The sequence below is a fragment of the Ischnura elegans genome, chromosome 1 (assembly GCF_921293095.1).
Source record: "Ischnura elegans chromosome 1, ioIscEleg1.1, whole genome shotgun sequence".
Taxonomy (NCBI): domain Eukaryota; kingdom Metazoa; phylum Arthropoda; class Insecta; order Odonata; family Coenagrionidae; genus Ischnura; species Ischnura elegans.
In genome coordinates, this window is record NC_060246.1 from 95,363,657 (window position 1) to 95,383,347 (window position 19,691).

Sequence of the window (19,691 nt, forward strand, 5' to 3'; positions counted from 1 at the left end):
CTAAAGGCGAGAAGTCTTGGTGATTCCAAGAGTTTTAAAAGGGAGAAGCATGTGGTTAAGGGAGTGTGGGGGAGGTATGGGATGGCCCAACTGGAAAACACCCGCCTTGCGCAATATTTTCTTGTTTATCCAAAGACGCTGGACGTATATCATTTGCTTCAGGCGTCTCTTCTCCTTACCCTTGCTGCTCGTTGTGAGTGTCCTTCCGCCCTACCGACTTCGCTTCCTCATGTATCCCGTGAAGGGGAGGGAATATGTTTTGGCATAAGCGCAACTCTTAATTGCCAAGGGGATCATTACCCGGGAAGCGGGAAGCGGAGCGCGTTAAATTGCATCCTTTTGTCGTTTCGAAATGGATCTTGCTTCGCTTCAATGGATCCCTCGTTGACGTAAGCCGTTCTCTCGTCGTTAGCTCATCGCTCGAAATTTTTAAAAATTCTTGTCTTCAAGATGTTTATCCTGGGGAAGCTAACTCTTCTTAATAGTACTTACTTAGTCCAGTCAATCAAGGGTAAATGGCTCGTTGAGAGCCCCTTTGAGCTGTTTTAGTTGGAGAGGGGAGTTTTCACCTCTCCCCAGTGTTTATCGATGTTTATCACTCGTTTCAGAGAACTTAGTGGAGAGTAACCTGAGATTTATACAATTCATTCGTATTTGTATAAATTATATGAATAGATGTACGTTACTGTGATGCTCTTATCGAAGTAAGCGTGATTTGAGAAATCAAGATTCTTATAAATCGTAACATTTGATCTCCTTATCTCTTCCGTCTTTACTCGGTCATTTATTCTTTCTTTTAATTTCTGCGACCCATTTTCACTGACACATCGTTCATGAAATGCTAGTGGAGAGTTTTTTCATTAAAGACTAAACATAGATTCTGATTACCTTTTATTTCCATGAATTCTAAGTCAATTGTTGCTATTTTGTCGAAGCGACCTCTCAAAACCGTATGACTAGAGTTAATTTCAATTTCTGCGACCCATTTTCTCTGACAACCCGTTCATAAAATGCGAGTGGAAATGTATTTCACATTAAAAAAACTAAATGTAGACTCTGATTAACTTTATTTGCCATTAATTCCAAGTCAATTACTGCTGATTTTATCGAATCAACCTCTCAGAACCACCTCATAATTTGAAAGCATTTGGGAAACGGTTGATGGAGGGATGTTTTCGGCATTTTCTCTCGTGAACATCAGCTAAATTCGTGCATCTCTAATCTGCACGTGGTTGACTTTTCACATTTCCTCGACAGAACGCATGCTTCAAAAGTTAAGTTCAAAAATAGAATAGCAGAAACTTTATCGTCCTAGAAACTACCCTCATATGTTAATTTTAATTATCCTCTTTAGAGTGTCTCATTAGTTAAAATGCGGATTCGACTCTTTTTAGCGAACCAAACTGAAGCCAAAGAGCTCTTTGTTTATTTTGAGTTCGCTCTCTCTATTCGTGAGTCGTGCCGTCACGAATATTGTGGATTCCCCGCGAAGTAGTCTGTCTGCTGTCATGTCACTCTCTTCAGTCAACCCTTGCTCCGTGGCCGTATTCCAAGCAGACTCCGGATGAAAGCTGGACGTTCTCTCTCTCCCGGACGGGATCAAAAACGGCCGAGAATTGTGGTTCGGGACACATTTAAGGAGATAAACGAGAGGACGCACCAACCAACCTGGCCTAGAGTACGGTTTCGAATTTCCCACTGGCCCCTTACGCGCTCTTTAATACGCGCCTTTGAAAACTTGCTCGCTGGGCGCCTCTTCCAAATGGCAAACGGGGAGATTGCATGTGAAGGTCGATCTCACAAAGAGGCTCCAATGCTTATGAGCAAATATTGTTGGCAGAATGTCGGAAGAAGTCGTGGTAGTTTTATATATAGTCATAGCTATTAATAAGAGGGTTCATAGGTGCTGACACTGAGAGGAGTAAATTTGTAATTCAAAGTTGGCCAACTTGCTGAAAGGTATTGCAGTTTATGAAGGCAATGATGAATTGATTTTAAGTTTGTTTCCAAAAATGATTATGGGAGAGAGTTAAATCATTCTCATTACATAGGAGCTTTTTCGTTGGTTTTAACACAAATTTTTGCATGTGCCTGATTCAATTGTTTATCAAATATTTCGGACGAGTAGTGGCGAAATAGTGGGTAATACCACGATTCTACTACTAGTCAAATGGAAGCCACTATTGCCTCTTTTAGATGAACATTGCATAGTGCATTCATGGGGAAGATGTTTATCGTAATGCCAAGTAATAATTTTCCGTAGAACAAATCAAAGGAATATTTCCACGATTAATAGTCTGTTTCTGCTAATTATTCCTTTTTTATTTCAGAATTAATACATGATGCTATGATCAACTAAAAAGTTACTGAGACCTGACGCTTGATTGATCAAGGTACATGTGACACTAGGATCTCATTAGATGCCTCTTTTTGCGTTTTTGGTGAGTTATCCTTATCCTAACCTTTGCTTTTTTGTACCTTACAGTGACGTTTATTGATGGTTCTCCTAGCTCTGAATACTATAATTTCCCGGTTCAATTACTTGGAAACCTATTTTTTTTACTAACCCTCTCACTTACTTCATTGAGAACTTATTTTAACATTATTTTTCTACTAAATCGTTTTTATTAGCAATTATTTTGTCCTGATCTCACGCTTTGGTATGATTGTCGAAAAGTTGAAAAAAAAAACTCATCCAATCCATGTATCCTCACCATAGAAACTGTTTGATTATCGTTTTTACGCCAAGAAAGCATATTTTTACGCGTAGAAATGATGTTAAAATGGATCCAAGCAGCTTAATTGACTCAAATTTGTATTTATACTCTGATGAATGTGTTCTCTTTATATTATATTAGCCACCGCGGATAGCATTTGAAAAAATCAATTCAAAAGTGCAGCGCCGATGATAAGGGAGAAAGAGTGATGGAAAATCGCCCATTTCCGGTCATTTTCCAACTCATTCCCCGCCTTATCGTCCTCTCCATTTTTCATGCGAGTTCGCCTGGTCCATAGATCATCCTCCCGTAGTCAACTCCGCCCTCATCTCGCAGCCCAACTCCTCGTCGTCCCCTCCCCCTCCCACGCACCAGCTACTCCCACGCTGTCCCCGCCCTCTTCCCCTTCCACATTCACCATCTCTTCCTCCTCATCCCCCCTCTCCCCTCCCTCCTCGTCCCCTCCCTCTTCTCCAGACTTTGTGGGCTTTCTATTCTGAGGTTTTCTCTCTTTATCTCATCCTCATCTCCTCTCACCCTCCTCCTCCCACGCTTCCTCCACCATCTTGGGCTTAACCAAGCCCGGAAATAAATAAATGCACGGAGTGGAAAAATAAGGAACGAGTCCAGCAAAGCCTCTATATATCTTACTCGGGTTTCCTTTTGTCCCCTTACCCTAGATTCGTACGCTCCTGAGCCCAAATTTTCGGTTCCAATACATGAGTAGCTTTTAAGCTTAAGGGTAATCTGCTCTAATTTATTCTGCGTTAATTTTTAATGCTCTCATTTCGTATATAGTGTGTTATGGTTACGAAATTAAATATGGTTGTCCTAGATAGCATATCTTACAGTTTCACGAGTAAGGATTGGATCATTGGAGATTCGACGAAATTTTTTGGGCTTTATAAGTTGAATTAGTGGATTTTAAAGTTGCAGTTGTGTACTTGTTGTGTCTTGTAGTACATAGTTGTTCTCACGTTTCTCTGTTGAGTAAAAATTTTCGCCAGTTGATACATTTTGTCGTATCTTTCAAATGCTTAAAATTTCTTGATGCATTTTTCTGTTGGTGTTTCTGATTGGCAAATAGATGCATCCTTTTGGAGAAAATAAGTTGTTTGATTAAATTCATTTCGGTTATTTTATAATATCGATTTTCAGATCTATATCACTTCGGTGAACTTAAATGCACCTGACTCAAAAGGTTGACTCCCCATGACGTTCTCATTTTCATGGCATCTCCCAAATTAACGACTAATGTGTGGCTAGGAAAAGTCTTTCGGATGAAAAAAATGAGCTATGATTCGTAATAATATACGTGAAAACACTACTAATACTAATTTAGTATTTCTTATCTTTGCCAAGTTCTGAGATTAAGTTGAAGCAAGCGCTTAAATTAATGCAATAATTTCAAAGAATCTGAATGACGGTTGATGGAGGGATGTTTGCGACTTCCTTAAGCATCAGCTAAATTCATGCATCTCTGATCTGCACGTGATTTTTTAATTTTCATATTTCCTCTTCAGAATTCTTACTTCAAATTTTATTAGAAAATAATTTTAAATTTTGACTGCCGTCGTAACCACCTTCAATTAATCAAAATCCTGTGCGAGTGCCTTATTAAAAAAATTATTTCACTTTCTCTGTCAGGGAATTAAACTGAAAGCAAAAAGCTTCAAAGTTGTATGTTGTTTGTTTACAGTGGTGTTAAGAGGGGAAATTCTGTGTGAAACGGATGTAGAGAAAAAAAAGGTCGCGGATTTGTAAAATAAAATTGCTATTCATCTAAAACTGAACAAAGGCTATTATCTCTCCATCAGTGCACCCACTCCTCCCTGCCACTCAAAGAACCCCACCCCTTCACTTCCATCATACTTCCCCCTCTTCCTTCTCTACCGACGACCGACTCATCCCACCACTTCGAAATTGTAAACAACTGGAGACCATGGCAACCGCAAGATGCCTCATGCCAAGCACGAAGGAAAAATAAAGAATGCAATTTTTTTCTTTTCCAAAATCCACATGATTGTGTGAGTGGGGCTTCATAGGCGAAACCCGTTGCCTAGAGGTCACTCACGTGACCATGGGAGAAAAACTGAAATTTTTGGCTTCGGCCCGATGTTTTCACGCCAATTAGCTTCGGAGATGGGGTAAGGCGCGTAAAACGATGCGCTGATATCGGTAATTGGAGATTTAAAAGGTTTAATGGCCAGATAGTGAGAATTTTGAGTGATTATGGAATTGGGTCGAATTCCAAGTTTTAAAAATATGGCCTAGCTTAATTTATGCATGGATGAATACATTTTCCTTCCCTTGGGCTATAACTTGGTCTTGGTGGAAAGTTTTTCGTGTTTCCGGTGGATCCTAGACCTGCGTTGGCCGGAGGAGAAGACGAGTCGTTCTAAATGTGGGTATGGAGGATAATGGAGCTGTTAACATGATTGAAGAGGAAAAGAAATGGGATGTTGGACATGGTGGGCGATTGGAGGAATATTCTGGCAGAGATGAGTTGGTTCGGATAAAGTGGGTATTGAGTGGGGAAGGAATGCTGAAGACATTATTATAGAGCAGGATGTATGGGAAGTGAGGAAGGGTTCGTAGGAGAATAGGTGGTGTGAATAGAATGAAAGGGAAGAAAACAGAAGAAGGAGATGGCTTTAAAACGAAAATCTAGCTGGAGCATTGAGTGGAGACTTATTTTGAACCATTCTTAGGATTGTTAACCAGATGATAATGATGAAAGGGAAGAGGTCTTATTATTTATTTTTTTCCAATTGCGCTGTAAGCAGCACTTACCGGCCCTTTACAACGAGGTTTTCAACATTAACGATGCACAACATAAACACTCTTGCCCTGGTTAGGGACCACCTACCCAGGCCTGACTCGAACACGCGACCTTCGTTATGGTAGGCTAAGACTTTACCCCACCGCCACCTAGGGCGGCAGCTGTAAATTGAAGATATGTGGATGGTAGGGCTGGCCGTGGTAGTTCGTGCAATGCTTCATCTAAATCTACCTTAACCGGTAGAATACTTAAACATATGTTTTGGATGCGAATGTATTTATATACGTATTATTTAGAGCTGCATATCTCTCGCGTTCGCCCACACCGTCTTCCTCCTGACATCAGCGCCCTCCCAATCTTCTCCACCCACGCTTGCCCCCACCTCCCTTCCACCCGCCTCGCCCCATTTCTCTGCCCGGTGACGCATTCGACGTCAAAACTGATTTCGCCGTCAACGGTCGCCATGTGGCGGGAGATGAAATTATTGCCGCTCTCAGCGCACCCGTTGCAGCCGTTTCGGATTCTGACAGAAATGCCCTGGGGCTTGGAATCGCGCGGGATGAGTGAGCACCTATCTGCCCATTTCCTCACGATGCCTTAATCGAGCTGAGTACTTCGTGAATCAGAAAATTGCTCAGCCAATTTGTCTGCGAAAGATGAATGGTGGAAATAGCAAAGCGGAAAATATGGATGTGCACGTTGGTTATGTCATTCTTTCTCCGATGACTTGTAAACATATATCTGCTATCGATTAGGAGGAGAATAATTCCTTTTAAAGGTGGAAACTTTGGGTTATCCTCTTCAACAGTGATAAAGATTGTGTATGAACAGGTATGTGAAGAGTATTATTTATTCCATGCATGTCTGACTTAAAGTATAGGCAGAATGCCCCGAATTTATTAAATGAATTTGCCACAATATAAACTTGAGCTTATTCTAGAAGTATTCCTCACCTACAATTTCCTGATCAGAGATCATTCCTAATTTTTTAAGGGAATCAAAGACCATTATCAATGTTTATAATTAATGGAAGAGTCATCATTAATCGTTATCATGATTATGATAATATTTCTGTAATAACAACCAGTATAATGTGGTTGTTTCATAAATAGAAAGAAAGTAGAGGCAAAAATTTTGAACCATGTGTTTAATAGTAATACATCAATAATTAATCTTTAACATAGAAATTTGAATGAAGCCTTTATGTGTTATTTCATATGTCACCGAGTTTTGTATTTACCTCGTCATTTTCTTCAATGACGTGTACGCGGGAAAGTTGGAAAAAAATCTATAGCGAAAGTTTGATGATTTCATAGTTTTTAACTTAACTGAATGGAATTATTGGAAAAAAAATTATTGGAGTGCATCATTCTCAATTCATCTCGCTCGACCACAGTGCAAAGTATTTTTGTTTTTCTATAGTGACGCTAGTCCCACTGGTTCCCATCCTTCACTGTTGCGTGAAGCTCTCCCGGGAGTTGGGTTTTTTTGAGCTATGTATATTTTTAGCCTTTTTTCACTGCACTGTGGGTTGCATTCTCGAGATCCTTTCATACCTCGCAGAGTTATCCCCGCTCGTCATTTTCTGGAAGAAACGTTAAAATTTGCGAACAGTTTTAAACTTTTAATGTTTTTCAACGGATATTCCATATTCTTACGTTGAAATTTCGCTCGCTCTTCAAGTGCAATTCGATACTCTGGGAACTGTTGACTTTGGGACGTAGGCGTTTACGCTAAAACAATCACGCGGATAAGATCCTAGGATTTTTGGGCTCTTGCCATTTTGGATTCATTTTTCGCTCCTTCAACTCTTGTTTGTGTAAACGATGTGTTGTTATGCAACGCGGACTGTTTTGGTCCCTCTTTAATCCTCGCAAGAACCTTTCGGTTTCCATTGCTCTTAATTGCTTGCGACCGGAGCTGCTCGGATAATTTTGACTGTCTACGATAATTAGTGTCCCTCAGAAGGGTCTGGGGGTAGAGTGGAAACAAACTCTTGACCAATAAAATTGCGGTGAGAAAAATATACTATTGAAATGCGCGGAGATTTCAATAGTGTCTCAATTAGAAAGAAAATCACATTCCTACTCCTTTAAATATCATGTGCATTAATTGAGATTTGTTACCTGCTTGCCACATGGAAAAGTTTTAGTTTCATCTCGGATGAAAACTAATAGAAAATCAGTTTCAAACAATTACACATTTCAAGAAAATATGTAAGGAACAAGATGTCCTCGACTGAAGTAGACGTTTAGATTTAAAAACACGAATAGTGGTTCATTTTGTGTGATATTACCGATAAGTGATAAAAAATTTCATAGAATATCAATGCATTAGGACCTTCTGTGAAAATTACTGAATTTTAAAACCGAGAATAAAGCTGTAAGTGGCTGAAGGAACTTGTTGACGTGTTCAGAGTGGGGAGCAAGAGTGAAATCGGTGATTCATTGTGGATTTCCTCGATTTACCGTTCAATTTTGATTGTGATTGTACTGTTGATCAATTGGCGAAGTTAATTTCGGTAGAGAAAACGAATTATTGTTAATACGAGAAAATAAATCATATCCCGATCACTCAAAAATAATTTGTTTTCAATAGTCACTGTTTTAAGAAGACAATTAGGTAAAATACTTAATTGTCTTTTAATAAAACACAAAAGGTAAACGTGCCCAAGCAAAAGAGTTAATGATTTTCAATTTACTCCTTATTTTGATGTAAAATGTTGACTAATACATACCATAGGAATTAAAATTTAAAACTATGATTATGATATTTAAAACACTTTATTATTTACGGAAAATATTTTAAGGCTGGCTTTCTATTTTAATTTTATGTTCATCATTATTTATATTTAATTACTTTACTTCATTTTCTTTTATTTCTTAAACCAAAACATGGATAGTTATTAAGCAATCACTTTCCAATGAAATTCATTAGAATTCGTAACATCAGGTGCAGAATAAGGGTTGCGTTGAAAGAGCACATGCTTTTTTTCTACCCCTGTAACCTCTATTTTTCGAAATAAACCTTTTTTTATCAAATCCACACCGCTACATTTACGTGGAGAACATTTCTCCCTTAAACTTAGCGTCCAGGCTCCTTTTTCCAGCTCCGCGATACACCATTTACTCCCAAATCCCTCGAGAGTCGCCCACGAACGGGACAGCGAGGGAGAGGGAGGGGGTGGAGATGCCCCCTCAAAAGAATCCTTCATTCCCCGGACCATTCATCAAAAAGTGCCGCCTTGAGGGAAGGGGAGTTGAGGTTAACACACACGTCCGATCCCTTTGGCTCACCTTGGATCTGCTCCGGCGGTAGGTCCTCCTGCGAAGCAGAGAGAAAGAAAACATTTTTGAGAAAAGAGACGCCGGAAAGGGACTGGTGACTGTGTCTTTGGATTGGGACCAACTTTTTTCATGCAGTCCTTCCTCCTTCCATCCCATTGCCCTTCTCCTCCTCACCAAAAGACTCTTGGGAAAAGGCAAGTAGGTTTGGGTGGAGGGAATGTGAATGCTTCCATGTACGAACACTCTGAAGGAGAATGGGGTTCAGGGGAGCAAAGAAATCTAGCGAAAGGAGAGGAGTGAAGCAAGAGTTTCGTCGGGAAGGTTGTAATATCTCAAAACGTTCTCAGTTATGTCCTCGTAACTTGCCGCTGCCAGGATGTGTTATCCTATAGTTTTCTAATGCAGGTACGACACCTTGGAAAAGTAGTGGTCCTCACATTCTTTTTTAGAGAGAGTACTAGTGTTAATCATCAGAGGAATATTAAGGGATAGTGGATGACTGTCGAAAATCTTAATTTTCTTGACTTAATTTTCCCTATACGGAAATATTCTGATACCTGAAACTAAAGCAATGATGCACCTTTTGTTATTTCCCATCTGCATCATATTTTTAATACTTCTCATTTTGTTAATCGCCATGGAAAATGTTAAATGCTTTGCTTTCTATTTTATGTTTGTGTTCATCATTGAGATGACACCAGAGTGCCAAGGCAATGCAACCATTTTGGGATCACTTAGCAAAATAGGCGATGGATAAGATTTTTTTAGGAGAACGTATTGGAGAAATTATTATTACTAATTTAATTATTAGTAATTAAGCATTGATAGCGAGTCATGAAATTTTATGTTGATATCGGTTTGGTTTACGTACTGAGAATTGGATGTTAGAGATCCATAGCTATAATCAATGCTCTCATCATATATAGTGTTAGCATTTTCTCCCGATTTCAGTGGTCAATAGTGGGAACTCTTGAATAATGATGAGATACATAATAACTTTTTAAATAACAGAGGAAATAGACGCAAATGTGTGGCCCATACAAGAAATTGTGGACTTTATATCAATTTACTTATACAATTATAAAATATGATTCTATATAATATTAAATGTAATGTATACTTTTATGTATAAGGTTATTCATCATTATATATAAACAATTATAATGTATTTGTAGATCGCTAAAAATCATGTGTCTGACACCACTGGTTGCATTAGGAGTAATGAGCCTGTGATATATATTTCGTCGCTTGAGAAAATGGTGAGTAATATATTTCTGTGAAGTTGGAGCAGATGATTACGATATTCTTTGACAAATGTCACAATTAGGGTATTGAAATTAGTTCGGTAACCTTTGCTAAAAATTATTGTTTATACCTTATTTTATTTAGCCTTTCCAGGCAGAGCCCTACCTTCTTTTATCAATTATCGGAGCTATCACTGGCGCCTTGAGGGTTCTTCTTATCGATTGCTAAGCATTTTTCCTGGGGAAATAATTCCGAAATTAATTCAAGCTACAATTGTGAGAGACGTTTAAATATAAATGTAAAAGGGACACTTTTTAAATTGCCTCCAAGAGAGCGTGAACTTAGTCGTAGTGGACTTTTTCCTCTGATCAATCAAATTTTCCATCGTGAGAATAACATGGACGCTTTTTTTCGAGAGATTCATACGATAAAATTGCATTCCGGATTGAAATATGTAGCTGACTTAACCGTCAGCAATTTGATTTTACAGAAGCGTTTTGCAACCGAAATTCTCAGTCAGAACACGACCCAATAAATCGAACATTAATTTTTACAGTTATAAACTTGTTTTTCCCAAGTCGGAAGTAATTTACCATAACTTTATCGCGCTATTTTTTTGGTTTTCCTCGGGAGAATAAAAGTGCTTGACTCTGATCGTTATAATTCCGAATTGAATTCATTACAAGCGGTTGATTCCGAGTGATAGGCACTGATATCGGAATTGTTGTGCTTGAAATTTCGATAATGTTTCCAGACATTCGGAAACAATCACTCGTAATGGCAGCCTGTCGGCATCATTCCGATCGTTTTGATTATGATTGGACGATTTGGAATAGTAAGAAACACATTCGGAATATCCCGAGTTCGAAATTTCATTTTGTGATGACAACCAAGTGGGATATTTCCCATCGATTTCATTACGATTGGTTGATCGAGAGTGGTATCGAGTGAGATCGAGTAAGGCCATTGGAATTTGGTGAGTTTGAAAATTTTCATTTCGACTCCCAGGTGAACAAAAGAAGTGTCGTCAAAATGAAAAATTTCAAGTACCCAATTTCGCATGGCGTTTCCGGCAAACTCGTTATCAACATCTCGTGGCAATTGCGATCAGAGTTAAGTTCCGATCAGTGTCAAGTTCATACCCTCCGGTCTATTTTTTTCGGGAATCATTGTCCTCCCGCGAGTAGATTAGAGTACGTTGGCCACGCCCGAACACTTCTAAGTACGTGTGAAACCCAAGAGCATGCATGGGATAGAGGAGAAAGAAATGAGTCGGGGAGGGACTCAACTGTGCTCGGTCTCTGCCCCACCGTCGTAGCGGCGAAGAGGAGGAAGAAAGGCAACGCAGTCGCGAGGGACGAGCGTTTAAATTTGGACCCTCCGTTTCGGTTTTTATGGAGAGCGAATCGAACAAACAAACGGTGCCCGCGGAGGCTGCGAGAAGCAGGGAAGAAAAGGAAGATGGCAGCGGGGAAGCTGAAGGTAAATTGGAAGGGATAAAAGCAACGAAGTAGAGAAGAGAATAATTAAGAAGTAAGTGGAGAGTGTTACCGAGTGAGAAATTAGAAAGAAGATAACAATTAGGCACTGATCTTACCGGGAAAGTCAAGATGAAACATTAAAATTGACTTTCTGTTCGTAGGTTTTGCAATGTGGTGATGTCGAAAAAACGATGTTTGCGTACAAAATATCTGACAGGTCGAACTTACTTAGATTGATCTATTTCCATTTCGAAACATAGGTTGCCGGGGAATTGTATTTGGTTACGTCAAATAGATTTTGCCTGCAAGAGGCCTGTTTGTAGTTTTTTTGTCAATTCCCGCCTGATAACGGCAACGAGTTCGCTAGAAGAAGTAGCCTAAACGCTAAGTAAAAGGGAATGAACTGTTAAAGTTGGTGTGTCAATCTTAAGAGGGCGATATATTTTTCATTGATTATTTGTGTGTGACTTCATATACCTTTCACCCTGAACTCAGCTTGGAGGACATGAAAGACGACGATCAAGGCAACACTGATGATGGGATAGGGTTTTCACGTGTTATTAGCAGATGCAATCACTATGGAAACATTAGAGCGTATCTGTAAGATCGCTAATATCAGCGCATTCAACCGTGCACCGTGGTGTCCCATAAGCAGGAGGGGGAAATCACATCGGAAACACACGCCCATAGTAACCCAATGCGCATGCGTCGTAACCGCGCGCCACCCGCCCAAAGCCCGCGCTCGCTTCATTTCTCGGCTCGGCTTTCTCTGAGTTAAAAAAGGAAGGGCGGAGAGGAAGGGGGGGAGGTGGACATCCTGATGAATATATGAAGGGACGGAGGGATGCTTTATTAATTATTTTTTCACTCTATCCTCCTCTTCCTCATCTCCCTATACTCTCTCCCGCCTTCTCCGCCTTTTCGGAAGTTTCCCTCAAAGGCAAACATGACTCCTTCAGACGTTGTGTGATTTCGTGATGTAATTTGTCTTTGAAGTAACAGTTTTTCGCAAGGCTGATCATGCTTTATTTTACTTTTCAGGCCGCCCTCACTCCTTCGCCTGACCGCCCCAGTAGCCCTCGTACAATCTAATCGTATCTGTAAACAACAGCTTAGCTACCAAACACGCTAACAATTTAAGTTTGCATTTTTACCGAATCTGAAGATAATGAATGGTTTGCTATAAAATAAAACTAAAAATTATTTTTTAATAACAACATTATACGTACGCATTATTAAGGAAAGAAAAATAATGAGTAAATTCACTTTTTTGGCGCGAAGTTATAGCTCTGATGTAAGAGGAGAGGTGTCTGCCATTTTTCCCCCAGCGGGATAAAGGAAAAGCACGAGCGGAGGTTTTTACAAGGTTTTCTTTCTTCGCGCGTTTCATCGGAGCCGCCCTTATTGGGCTATGCTCCCGGAACTGAGAAAACGTTTATGAAAGAGGGCCGAGAGAAAAGAGTAATGAGTCTGTGAAGAAGGTTTCGGTTCCCCAGGGGTGGTAAGGCGAGAAGGGCAGTCGAGGTATAGAGGTCGCTAAAAGGGCGCTGAGGTACACAACTGCGTTTGCTGTTCCGGTGACTAATTTTAGCGCGCCTCCTATCGCGGGTCGAAAAAAACCTTAAGGGTGTTTATTTTGCCTCCTCGATAAAATACAGAGCATCTTGCACTTTCCTCCTTCGTTTTGACGGGCGAGATGTTTTTTTTTTTGCTTTTTGTAGCGGTCTCTCGACGAAAGCTTGCGGAATGGTGGAGGAGTGTAAGCACTGCCGTGTGTTTCTGGGATCTTGTTCGTAATAACACGTGGGTAGAGCGTGTTTACCAATCTCCGGTAACAGAAAGTGTGGCGGTCTTGCCGGCTGGCTTGTTCTCCACCTGGGTATACCGAAATTGGGGTTGTATTTCGGGTTTGCGTCTCGAGCGAATTTGTGTATTAGAATATGTACTTTTATTAGTCCAGTATCTGCAAATTAGCAAAAATGAAAAAGGTGCTTAGTGAGACTCTTTATTGTTTACGCGAAAATGTCGCCATCATCTCCCACGGTCAGAAGGTGATTGGAGATTCGTTCAATGGTATTAGGCGCAACTATGTGGAACTTAATACTCGAAAATGAAAAGAACACTTCGTTGATTTCTACTGATTTATTTCGTCCGTGTGACATGTTTCGAACCATAGAGGTCAACAATTGGAGATTATTTCGTTGGATATGCTTTGATGTGTTTTATTTCTGAAGATGCGAATGCGAAGAATTGTTCATCACCAAAGATATTCTAGTGGCTCAATACATCTTTGGGAGTGGTGAATGACGAGTGATTCGAAAAACATTGAATTTTTAAGGAAAATAGGCACTACTCGTAATGTACCTATTTTTTTGTTGGTTATCCGCCACGCAAAATAAAAATTGAAGTAAATTGCAAGTGTCGACGCAATCCATACTTTTGACCTATGACTTTAGGAAAAAAATATTCAAAATATCATGCAAAATACTGATTTAAAAATTTACCAATAAATTAAAAAGAATTCCTATAATTTAATTAGTGGATTCAAGGGGAACTAATCAAAAAATAGTGGCTTTTCTAGTAGTTGCTTCAAGTTAAAAGTTTTACAATATATGGACGTTTGCAAATCATTGAAAGAGAATCATCTCCGATATAAATGTTTGATTGGTTATGGATTATTAACGTTTTAACTACCCATTAGAGTAAAATCAATGGGAAATAGCTGGGCAACTTCATGGTCACAGAAGTTGCCCTTCTTAGTTGATAAAAACATTTTTCAAGCTACCTGTATAAATAAAGACGAAAATATATTTAATTCTCATAATAGTCACGCAAACCGTATCAGTCTAGTCCTTAATGTAGTCAAAATTTTGACGTACAGGATAAGCTGTCAAGTATTCCCTTTTTCTTATTTGAGAAATCTTGTCGCTCTCTCGATTCTCTCGATTCTTTCAAACTCTCCGTTTACAAATCTGCAAAAACGTTTATGATGAGATGTAATCGCCTCTGGAAAAATGACATCCTCACATTCGATCACCAGATTGGAGGAAAGTCTCTCAAAAATCACCCTGGAAACTTGAAAATAGAACAACATTTTTGTCACGCGATCCCTTTGAGAGACGCAGATGCAGAACTTTCGGGAGTTGATGCAGCCGAGCCAAGATGTCAACGACGGGTAGTTGGCAAAGGCATATAACTTCTTGGAATAACGCCTGGGATCCCTTTCACTTGATTGCGGTCGTCAACCTCTCGAAGGGTAACAAAGGTTGAAAGCCTTCGTGTTGCCTTTAGCTCGCACAATAGCCTAAACAAACCTCCCTCATTGCTACCGAGATGCAAAGAGATTCTCGTCGCACTTATCGCACAGCGATACCGATTGTAAACCTGTGATCAAGATGGCAAGGAGTTTTCTACTAATAATGTTCGTAGATCATCTCATCGCACAGAATGACAAATTTTCTCATTTTTGTTTAGCAAAACATCGAGTAGTATCTGCAGAAAAAATTAAGAATTTTCGTCAAAGATTGAAATTAATCAATCCACAAGTCCTTTTTAGACGGCCTTAGTAGAAACCTATGCGTTATCAACTGCCATGCTCAAAACCACTAGCTAATTTATTCAGAATATTAAAGTTCATATTGTAACAATGTGAAAGAAGTAAATCTTTAAGTCCGTTCCGGTTTTCTTCCATTAAATCATAACTAAAGCAGTAGACACTGTTGTCTTTCGGAAAGATGGCATGAGATTCTAAGAAATATAATAACATTAGAAACTGATTGTTGTACCTGCAGGGAAAGACGATGTATTTAAATGAAGTTATTGAGAATTTGATACGATATTTTCACCGAATTCATTGTTTTGATCGATTTTCAGTAGCACTTCAAACGATACTTAAGTGACTGCGTGTTTCCCGTTATGTGATTCATTTTATCTATCCATGAATTGACCTGATAACGACGGATTTTCATTATATGTAAATGTGGCCGAGCTGACAAGTTTTAAACTGCAACCATTAACTCCAGTGACTTACGCTATGGACGTTGTATTGCAAGATGGTAATTAATACGAATGAAGTCTGTGAGTGGGATATATAGAAGTTCTTTTTCTCCTAGCAGTGTCTTAGAAGAACTGCAAAAATAATCAGACTATTGTAGACCTCGGGAAAATTATTATTTGAAGGGCGTAGACAACCTTAGAGTAAGCTTCGGCAACCTTCGATTTAGGCAGCTATTCGAAGCAAATCGACTGCCTCAATTTTATTTAGTGCACTAATTATTCATTATGAGAAAATAATTTTTATGCAACCATAAGTTTCCATTCGTGTGCAGAAATGGCAAATTAAAATAAAGTCTAGCGCTCCTCAATCTCAGCAAAATCATACCTTTGAAACGTTTCAGTGTTCGGTGTCTTCGGATTTATTTAATAGCTAGGTGACCTCCAGTAACACGAACGCTGCGAAATCAAGTAGATGGAACGCATGGATCCCTAGATGGACTTGCGGCAAGAGGTCACATCTCCAGCAGTTCGACGACCGACCACAGGAAAAACGACACTTCCAAAGCGTAGATCATGAGGTAGTCGACCACATGACAGCCGAGGATGTATTGAGGGCCATCCAAGGACTCGAAGCTCAGCGACTCGCCTTCGAGACCCGCCGATCGAGCGAAGCACATTCCAGCTGAACACGGAAGCAACCTCAAGCCTACGGATGCATTCTCAAACTTTTCCAGAGACTAAACAGGCTAAAATAGCAACACACGGAAAGGTAGGACCGAGGTATCGATTGAAACCACAATGTAGGAAGCCACGATTGTTTTGAAACAAAAGATGGTCGGTTAGCTATTTGGGGAGTCGAACGACAACTGGGGTCATTTTCGCAATTGAGGATGGGCGGTGAGGCCGGTGAGGGTTGGGTTTCGGAAGGGATGATGGAAGACGCAAAGCTAGCTTTGCCAATTTTTCATTGGGGAGAGCGAGGAGTCTGAATTTTAAAATTCCCCATTTGACGTTCTGCATTTGAAGGTCTCTCTCCGCAAAGGCGAATTGTATGTCAAAGTTCGACCAGATAAAATAATTATGGTATTTTATACTCAATTTTAATATTGTCAACTCAGATTTATACTTTATACAGTATTTTTCAACACAAAAAAACAAAGTTCTTCCAAGTCACACCTCACTCTACTGAATGCCTTTTGGATTCGAGTGTTGTACTCTTTATAATTCTCGGAATTTGAATCCGGGTCGTGATGATTCGATACTGATTTCCCAGCCACTTATCCAGATCGGATTCCTAGAAGCAAAATAATAATCCAATCTTCCCTCCGCATACGTGAAGTAACGAACCAGATTGGCGGGAAAAACAGGGACAGTCCCCTTTTATGAGCCACTTCCGGGATTCGAACCCGTGTCCTGAGGATTCAAAACTAAAGTGACCACTGATCCATTACATAACGAAATTATTCCTCGGAGTGAACTATTCATCCAGTCTTTCGAACCAAGGTGATGGAGAAAACAATGGACAGACCCTGGGTATGACCCACTCCAGGGATTCAAACCCGGGTCATGAGAATTCGAAACTCATCCGCGAACCACTGTTACATAAAAAAAAAACTCTTCATCCAATCGATCGTACACGTGCGTTGAGACGAGAAAAACTACAGGGTAAACCCTAGGGTTGATCAAGGCGAGTAGGTTGGTACTCACCATTGCTGGTTGCTGGTTTTTTTTGCTGCGGGAACTGGAAAACTTAGGGAGAGACTCTCTTCGCGCGGCTCTGCGTACTTGATCCGCCGGAGGGTCGGCAAAGGAGTGCGCCTGGAAACGTCTTCAACGCTATCCCTTAGAGCGACTGCCTCCCGAGGACCTCACCCTCCCCTCACCCCACCCCCTCCAATTTCTCACCTCCCCTCCTCACCCCCCTCCACTCCTCCATTTCCCAGCCACACTCTCCCCCACCCCCTCTCTTCCCCTCCCTCCACCCGCAAGGGGCCATCGCGAGAAAGCGACCCCTTCCACCCTCGAGGAGAACCCACCCCACGGCCCCCGAACTATAGTTGTTTTCACGATAGCGGGAAGAGAGCGGTAACGCCTACCCGGAGGAGTCAACTAGTATAGAATCACCCCGTCTCCCCAGCCTCTCTCCCGTGGACCACCCATCACCTCCTTCCTTTCATTTCTCTCTCTCTCTCTCTCCCTCCGCCCTCTCTTCTTCGTTCCCATAACCCTTTGCGATCGCTCCCCCATCCTCCTTCTTGCCCCTTGCACCTCGCTCTTCACAAGGCTCTCCCCCTGGATCAAGCCTCACTCTCGTTTGCTTCCTTACTCCCGGTCGTTTCCGACCGTCTTTTTTTTTCCTGCTTTCTTCGAATCCTTTCCAGCCACTCCCCTGCATATACTAGTACGTCCTATGTACAGGGTCCCACGCCTTCTTATCCAGTATCCACAAAAGAGAGTTTAAGAATCCCCGAATTAAGAGAGAGCTTAAGGAGCCCATTTCTGTGCTTCTCGTTTGTCATCTTGTTGCCTTTAGGTTACGCGGGAAGGACTTAAAAATTATTTCTGGTAGACCGTTCCAAGGAATCCCCAAGGGAAAAAGGAAAGACTGGATGTTCAAATGAGTTCCAAGGAAAAAAAAGGATGAAGGAATGAGTATTTCACAGAATTTTAAAGCTGTTTCGGAGCGTCTGTTTAGTGCTTGTGAAATTTTCATGACAGAAAAATGGCGTTGAGGCCTGATAGGCACGGAGAGTAGACCACATACCGAGTGGTTACAAGTTCAAATCCAGGTGAAGGCTATTCGTGACCTCACCTAAAATTCTCCGAGCAGTGACTACGGAATATCAGAAACGTGGTGCGTAGACAGTGTGGAAACAGAGCGGAGGGTCCTTAATTCAAATGAAGTGTTTGAAGATCTCATGAAATTTCCCCGCGGTTCGAACCTCTGTCTGTTAGGTTGGTTTCTTCGGATTCATCAAAGGGTCATTCTTCCGTAGGATAGCCCACCAAATCCGGTGAAACAGTAAATTAAGACGCCAAATTAGGACACTCCCCAAACCAATTCATGACACCGAGATGATGTTTCCCGATCCATTTGGTAGCAATCCTACACGGAAAAAAAAGTTTGATTAGAACTATCGATTTCTGATTAAATTTATCAAACTTTTGGGTTCATATGGCACATTGAAAAATTCAGTAATTATTACCAAACCAGTTTGATAAATTCTATCAAACTGATTTGGTAATTGTTACCGAAATGGCTACAGCAGTTCGATAAAAACTATCAAAATCGAAAGGGCAATAAAATCGACGTAGCGTGCACATGTGAAAGATTTTCAACCCAGAAAACACTATTATGATTGAAAATAATAAAATTAGGAGTTTGGCGTAAGTTTCTGCAAAAAAAATACAAAAAAAAGTGGAAAAATAACAAGCATGCATGAAGCATTGAACGTGGGCCCTCCGCGTGGTAGCAACGGACTCTAACAACTAGTCTAAATCGGTTGTCACAATAAATATTAACTTAAACGCTGTAATATATTTTTATTGTAAGTATTTAACCTTTGTTTTGAAATGTGAATAAGGTGTGGCTACAGTTTCCCTTTGTATGCTTAAGAGGAATACTTGATGCACACAATTGCATTACGTAGTTACTCCATATGAATATCTAGTGCAGATGCACAAGAAAACTTTATTTGCAGGCTTATTACATCGATATAGAGATGGCTTTAACGTGCTGGGTGATATCCTTAGCATGGATTGGGTGTAGTATCACGGCTTTTATCACGTTATTAAACATGATCGCGAATGATTATACCTCAGGAATACCTATAATTAAAGTTTTAATGTGTCGAAATACACAAACATCTCCTTACAGCTTTAATATCTATGATAATATGCGATTCAATCACTGTCTTTGATGCACCAGCTAACGGGTAGTATTGCAATTTAAAGCAGGAAAAAAACAGAAAAATGAACGTAAACAAAATTAAAACGTTATCGCCATCACAAATAATGAAATCAAAAGCATTTCTACCAACTTATCTTTTATGTAAGGCCTGTTTAATAATCTTTCAACTGCAAATGTGTATTGGTATAAACGTAAGAGGAACGATAGACCGTTCGATGGATTACGAAACACTTGGTAAATTCTATCAAACCAAATTTGCATAGCAATGTAGAG

The 19,691-nt window shown here is 40.2% G+C and overlaps 1 protein-coding gene across 1 annotated transcript in view; it reads right to left on the reverse strand.

The window, feature by feature from the left end:
• Window positions 1-17,361, reverse strand: part of LOC124166662 (troponin C, isoallergen Bla g 6.0301) — a 23,380-nt gene extending 6,019 nt beyond the window's left edge. The window contains exons 1-2 of the mRNA XM_046544296.1: window positions 17,216-17,361; window positions 8,796-8,823 (exon numbers count right to left, since the gene is read on the reverse strand). Of these exons, the coding sequence (XP_046400252.1) occupies window positions 8,796-8,823; window positions 17,216-17,218 (31 nt within the window). The 5' untranslated portion in view covers window positions 17,219-17,361. The remainder of the gene's footprint in view (window positions 1-8,795; window positions 8,824-17,215) is intronic.
• Window positions 17,362-19,691: the final 2,330 nt, after the last annotated feature.